Source organism: Microchirus variegatus, assembly GCF_963457635.1.
Source record: "Microchirus variegatus genome assembly, chromosome: 2".
In the NCBI taxonomy this organism is placed as follows: Eukaryota; Metazoa; Chordata; class Actinopteri; order Pleuronectiformes; family Soleidae; genus Microchirus; species Microchirus variegatus.
Genome location: NC_139803.1, coordinates 23,955,213 through 23,962,350, shown reverse-complemented (window position 1 = coordinate 23,962,350; position 7,138 = coordinate 23,955,213). Strand labels below are relative to the sequence as shown.

Sequence of the window (7,138 nt, the reverse complement as noted above, 5' to 3'; positions counted from 1 at the left end):
TGCAGATTATGAAACACAGGTGTGTGAATGTGTTTTGCACCAACTGCACCGCAACTATTGGAGCAATAAGATTTGTGTACCTGTAACAAGGATTTGTGTACCTGTAACATGGATTTGTGTACCTGTAATAAGGATTTGTGTACCTGTAACAAGGATTTGTGTGTACAAGGTATACCATTTTTTTTACAACTTCAACTTTACGGTTACACATTTGTGACTTTAATGTACAACTTCAACTTTACGGTTACGCATTTGTGACTTTAGTGTGCGCATGTGAAATCTACAGTTACATGTGCTTGTGACTTTGCACCAAATATACCGTCATACAGAATTACATTGTATTTCATAAACTCCACAATGCAGAATTCCATGATTCCATGATGCAGTTCCAGTTTCAATCTATTATATCCTTCCATAATGTGTAGCTCCATTGTTTCCCATAGTCCTTTAGTTACGTTGTACTACATAATGTATAGTAATTCCATAAATTAATCACACCAGATGTTCTGACAGTTTGACAACAGGAAATCAAAGAGCATGTTGGGCATGTGGTCAGTCAGTCAGCCGCTTTCAAGGCCTACTGCCATTTTAACTTGTTTTTAATAAAAAAAACTAAAAAAAAAACTTTAAAAATCATTATTATTAAATAAAAATGGCTGTTTCGTTAATTATGATTGTGTTAATATTCCTTCTTTCCCATAACTGACAGTTGCTCTTACTCTGAAGGCGAAGCCCAAATTTCCTGTCTTCTCTTGGCTAAGTTTATGTGGCTTGATGCTCTTTTTATGTCAATGCCCATTCTCGGCAAAGTGGCGCATGCGCAGCTTTCATTCTAGTGCAGTTCTTTCTGTCTTGACTTTATTTACTGTGCGTAAAAGCTGCGACACGTGCGTGTTAATGTAAATATCTTGGCAGATTTTTTCTAAAATGAAAATATACGGTGGATAAAGTTGGCTAAAATACTTAAATTGCACATATTTATTGCAGTGACAATGTAAAACAAATAATCGTTTCTCATTCTTGGGTTTTTTATTATTTCCATGTTATGTATATTAGTTTAAAGAGTAAATACAAGCACCTACTTATACTTATACCTTACTATAATAAGACAAAGGACCTTTAATTCAGTAAATCAAAGTTTAATAAACAAGATCTTCATCTACTGCAGACACTGTCAGTGTCAGTGCTGCCTCCCTGTGCTGACTGTGATTCCCTCTGTTACTAACAATGACACATCTACGCAGAGTCCTTATTTTCCTCTTCAGAGACCCATGGTTTTTGTGCACACCAAATCTTTTTTTGTTGAACTTGGCACTTCTTAGACCTGCTGGGTTAAATTTAGTTCTGTGAAACTAGAGTCCCATGACCTGTGTGCTGCGAGCTGCTGTTAAAGGTATAGGTAACCCCAAAATCCAGTCATTGCTTTCTAACCCTAACCCCTAACCCTCAACATTAAGGGAATGTTATATTTCTTTAGTGCAGAAAAGAACTGGACTGAGGAAAGGAAACATATGTTTGTTTCCAGCCTACTATGATTACTATAATTATATGCTTTTCTAAAACAAAAAATTATCCCCATCCACTAATATTTTTCAAAATTACAGTTTGACTGTCACTCTAAATGCATCATAGTGAAGAAGTCACAAGTGTTTTCCTCCTAGTGGGGGAAATAACACAGAATTTATCTTTTTTTGTTTGTTGATTTTATTGCTTACAATATGGTTACATGTTTCCAGGGTAATAAACAGTAGAGCTTTAATTGTGATGGCATCCTACAGAGAACAATCATTCCAAAAATCATAATGATTTTTTTAATATGATTCAGGCAACACTTAACCAGCAGGGGAAACATGTCACATCATACATTGTTTATTTTGTGAATCTGCATTTTATGTAGTTTTATGTCATGAAAACAGACTTTTACAGCTTTAAGCCAGTTACATGTTGTTTCAAACTTTCATACAAGCAGAAACGTATCCACTCCGTTTCAATAAACACTCCTATTTAGCCACATGTCATCCAGTCAGGTTGTTCTCCATAGTTTTCAATAGATCTATAAAGTATAAGATCAGTGTTTATTGACAGAAACGGAATATACTCGCCATATGTTTGTTTGTATAATTGCTTTAGAATTTAACAAAAAAAAGAGGTTTGTTTTTTGTACAGTACAGTACCTTAGGGAAGCACCTTTTTTTACCGAGGCTACCATCTTGCAGTGTAATGTTTCTGCAGCAGCTTTCATTTTACCGACTTTTCACTCACACTTATGTATATATAAAATGACTTCTATTTTTGTAATATTTGGTACTTTCTTGTAACTGTATATCTCTTAATCTGGCATGAAGCAACTGTGAAAAGTTGCTTCATGCCAGATTAATACTTGATTAATTCTCCTCCAGAATTAATCAAGTATTTTGATTCTGAATAAATGGACAAACGTGCAAAGGAAGACAGACATCTTTTCTGCAAAGTCCCGAGTCCTCCATGTATTATTTGGCAGTGTCACTATTCAATATCACTAATTCTGATTCGCAGGACCTTTAAAACTGCAGTGCATGACTTAGTAAAGGTAGTGTGGAGCTTAATCAGCATTGCATGAACTAATTTGACACTTTTGAACTAGTAGGGCTGAACGATCTGCAGTATATATTAGTAAGTCAGAATATTTCAATATTTCAGTCATATTTTTGACTGACTATCTCATAATAATGAGATAATTTGTCATATTTATGTCTTATTAGCTCATAATAATGAGATACTTTGTCATAATTATGACTTACTATCTCATAATTGTGAGATGTTTTGCTATATTTATGACTTATTATCTCATAATAATGAGATAATTTGTCATAATTATGACAAACTATCTCATAATAATGAGATACTTTGCCATATTTATGACTTATTATTTGTCATAATTATCACTTACTATATCATAATTATGAGATACTTTACTGTAATGATGACTTTATTTTTTCATAATAAAGAAAACACTTCCCGTTATAAAATCAAGCTCCTCTCCCTCTTACCTGTCCTCCACCTGTCAATGTTTCCCTCCCAATTGCTCACAGAACTCAGCCAATCACAGTCCAGCGCCACGTCCGGTGGAGACCAATGAGGGCGCGGCTTTGGTCTGGCAGCACGGGAGGATGTCGGGATAAAAAGTAAGCCGTGCTGGGTAGAAAAGTTTCGGGAAGAGCAAGAGGGAGGGGACTGAGGAGTGAAAGAGTGGTTAACCGACAGCGAGCATGACCGACGCCGAGGCGCAGAGCGCTCCACTTTCGGCAGCGGAGGAGGAGGATAAATCCCAGCCGGAGAGGAAAGTCATAGGTGGGTGTGGAGCGAAAATGAGCTCCCCCTTTTTCTTTTTTTTTAATCCAACGCGATTAATCTGAATTGTTCCTCCTGTGATGTCACGGTTGAACGGTTACATATGTGAAACTTGACTGGAAACATTAAGTCATGTGGACGTGTGTGAGTCGCTTTGCTGCTTTGACACCATGCAGTGTGTGTGTGTGTGTGTGTGTGTTTCGTTTTACCCGCAGCACGTGTTTTATACAGAAAAAAACATTTGTGTGGTCTGCTTAAATTGTGTCATTTTGTACTTTTTTTTAAAAATGAATAACAACAACTTCAGCTTTTCTTCTTAATTACTTGTCTGTAAGAGACTAGAAATGGTCATTAAACCTGTGAAAGGTGTGAACGCATGACCTGCATTTCCTCCATCAACGGTCACGCGCTCCGTGTAGGTCGTGCACGCGCTACCACAGGTGCAGTGAATGTACTAATTAAGGGAGGTTCGGTGTTTTCCCGTTTATTTTAATGTTTTTCCTCCATGAAGATCGTAAAATCAACAAGTTGCTGACTTGTGTTTATAACCAGTTATCGATGTGAGCCTCGTGACCCAGTGCGGACCTGGTTTCAAAGTTGAACTGTTAATAATTGACACGCAGGACGACACTTCTTTGTTTTTGCATTGGCAGCCATTGATCAAAGTAAGATATCAGGATAATCCTTGAATGGCTGAATAATAATATGTGCTACTTGTTGTTGCAGCCACCTTGGTCCAAGGCACAGTGAAATGGTTCAATGTACGTAATGGCTATGGCTTCATTAACAGGTACTTTTTATTTTTAACCTTATTTTACTATTAATATTATCTATGTAACTTTAGTTCTTACTGTTTCCATTGAAAGTGTATAAATGACGGTTTTATTTCTCACAGGAATGACACCAAAGAAGATGTGTTCGTTCATCAGGTGAGTGAGTGATTTAATGTTACGAATGAGTGAGTGAATGACTTATGTTATCACGGGTAATCAATAAAAAGCACCCACAAAAAGTTCATCATCGTAAATTTCCTTTATTGGGACATGTTTCAACAAATGTCGACGAGCTTGATTTCATACTACAATCCTTATTTAATTTTGGAGTGCCTCAAGGCACACATCTAGGCATTTCTCATGTATTTAGCACCTCATGTGTTTACATTGACCTTGTTTTTCTCAGTACCAGTAGGTTTCAGAGTGTGCACAGGTTCTGTTTTTTTTTTGTTTTTTTTTAAAGCATATTTTTACAATTTTCCCTTTTGTTATGGTGAGGTTAATCATAACAGGAAATGCCATACCTGAAAGACCTAATATCCCATCCTTTGTTTCATCTATCCTCTCAGACTGCTATCAAGAAGAACAACCCCAGGAAGTTCCTCCGCAGTGTTGGAGATGGGGAGGTCGTAGAGTTTGACGTGATCGAAGCAGCAAAGGTAAGAACTGTGCTGTCCGTTTTGATGAACATGATGAATTCAAACAACTTGTACGACTGCCGCTTTTCTGCGCTGTCCCTCAGGGTTCCGAGGCGGCCAATGTGACAGGCCCAGGCGGCGTTCCAGTCAAAGGGAGCCGCTACGCGCCCAACAAACGGCGCTTCCGTCGAAGGTTCTTCCCCCGTAGCCCTCAGCCTGATGACCAGGGCAGACCTGGTGATGGCCAAGCCCCCGCTGTTGAGGGTGAGGGGTCAGGGGAGAGCGACGGAACGAGACCGCAGCAGCAGCAGCAGCGACGCCGCAGGCCACAGAGGCCGCAACAGGACGTGCAAGACGTAAGCCACAAGATTTGCAAGTTTGGAAGTCGCCTGCAACCATTTGGAATTAGATTTGTGTATTGTATTATTTGTTTTGAAAATACATGGGCGAGCCTTAGGAAGCTGCCTGCTCATTGGCTGCTGGGTTTTGGATCGGCGGCTCAATGGACTGGAAGTAGAAGTAGACTACGTTTGTTTTCATTTACTGTACAGTGTATGGTAAAACATTTTTTTTGCTTGGTTTGTCAGGGGGAGTCTGAAGAGCAAAGGACCGATGTAGCAGAGGGCAACCAAATGCAGCGACCGACACGGCGCAGGTTCTGGCGTCCATATCGCAGGTGACTTGACACCCATCACTCGAGTTTCCTGAGATTGTGTACGCTTTCTGGATTGAACAAGTCAATGCATGTTTTCTGTCCTTGCATCCCCAGACCGTTCCGGCCTCGGCCAAAGTCCGATCAGGCTGCAGACGACCAGCAGGTTGCAGCCGTCGAACAGGTCGAGGAGCAGGCTGAAGAGAAACGGACTGATCCCGCCAAGGAACCGCAGACTAACGGAGAAGTCGACGAAGGCCAGAAACAACAACGGCGGCCTTCAAGACGCCGCAGGCAAAGGAATTCCGAGTCGTCTGTGTCAAAAGTTAGTGTTTGTGGGTTTGGCTAGTTGTCGAGAACCTGCCCATTTACCTTTTTGTGTTGTGTGGTCAGTAATCAGTGTAGACAATGGAGATGATGACTCTATCCAAGCAGAAATGTTTTATTTGAGGCACAATCGATTAATCTGTGGAGTTTATTAAATAATCACTTGTTTGACACTGTTTTCATAGCTTTTTTTTCTGCTCACACATTGTGCAGAATGATACAGAGAAGTCTGCGTCAGAGCCTGGTACCCCACCTCAGAATTCAAAACCAGGCGACCTGAAATCGGCATCGAAATCTCCAAAGGTCTCTCCTAAAGCCTCTCCCAAATCCTCTCCTGAAGCGCCCAAATCACCTGAGGTAAGCAGCTGAACTCTTCAGGTTTCCCCTCTTTTTTTTTTTTTTTTTTCTTTTTTTTTTCTTTTTTTTTGTCTGTGTTGTAACGAGTCATGTTTTGACTGTCTTACATCACAGCAGGCAGCTACCACAACAGTCCCAGCACCAACAGAGTGACATCAATGAGAGGGGACAGTCATGTGACCCTTGGCAAGAGGTGGGGATCCCACATTGATGTGTCAAATGAGGGTGTCGAGGTCTTTTTATATGAGCGATAGTTAACAAGCTGTTGAGTCACAGGGATTTAATGAGGAGTGGTGGCATTAAAAGGGTTGAAGGATTTTAGGTTGAGTCTGTACATGGTTGGACCTAGACTTTGTTTAATGCAGGGAATGTTTTCGCTTAAACTCTTGAGAACTTGGGTTTCAGGTTAATCCTAATCTTAGGGATTAGAGAGGTGTCTTTGTTTTTGGCTTCATTCAGACCTGGTGTTACAATCCGTCCCCTGGAGATCTGACTGTTCACACCTGGATGCATCTCCCATGACTTACTTTACTGACTTTACTCAAAACTGAGGTCATCGCTCTTTGCAATCACGATATTCTGCTTGACGAGTCTGACTGTATAGATGTGAGTAAATGAGAGGAAGAGAGAAGGCCGAGTTAATCAAAGCTCTAATCACATTGAAAACGGTTTTAACCATTTCTTTTATTTATTTTAAGCATGTGACAAACTGTGTTTATAGTGACTAGAGGGAAACCGGCTGTATAGGATTGTATGGGATGTGAGTGTTCAGACCTGAACTTGGTGTAACCTGCATGTGATCAGATCTCTCAGGATGGATAATTTCAGGTCTGAATGCAGTCTAAATGTCTTTATTTCTATGATGTCTTTCATTCCCTGTGTCTGTCTGTGTGCTTTTATTTCCTCTTTGTTTGTGTCTTGTAGGTCCGGGGGTTGGAGGGGCTGTCTGGAACTATTTCAGAACACGTGCACTGCTCTCCCCTCCCTGCACTTCCCCATACTCCAACCCTCATCTCACTGTCCTCCCCTCAGGCCTCTCCCCCCTCATCTTGTGTTGTCTC

At 40.3% G+C, this 7,138-nt stretch overlaps 1 protein-coding gene across 1 annotated transcript; it reads left to right on the top strand.

Annotated features, from left to right (window-relative positions):
- Nucleotides 1-3,222: 3,222 nt before the first annotated feature.
- On the top strand, nucleotides 3,223-6,230 carry LOC310944364 (Y-box-binding protein 2-A-like; the record flags this gene model as incomplete). Its single annotated transcript, XM_083910132.1, has 9 exons — nucleotides 3,223-3,330; nucleotides 4,057-4,120; nucleotides 4,226-4,259; nucleotides 4,673-4,762; nucleotides 4,846-5,097; nucleotides 5,329-5,417; nucleotides 5,511-5,718; nucleotides 5,934-6,077; nucleotides 6,195-6,230. Exons 1-9 carry the CDS (start codon nucleotides 3,249-3,251, stop codon nucleotides 6,228-6,230), a joined length of 999 nt encoding a protein of 332 aa, XP_083766258.1. The 5' UTR covers nucleotides 3,223-3,248.
- Nucleotides 6,231-7,138: the final 908 nt, after the last annotated feature.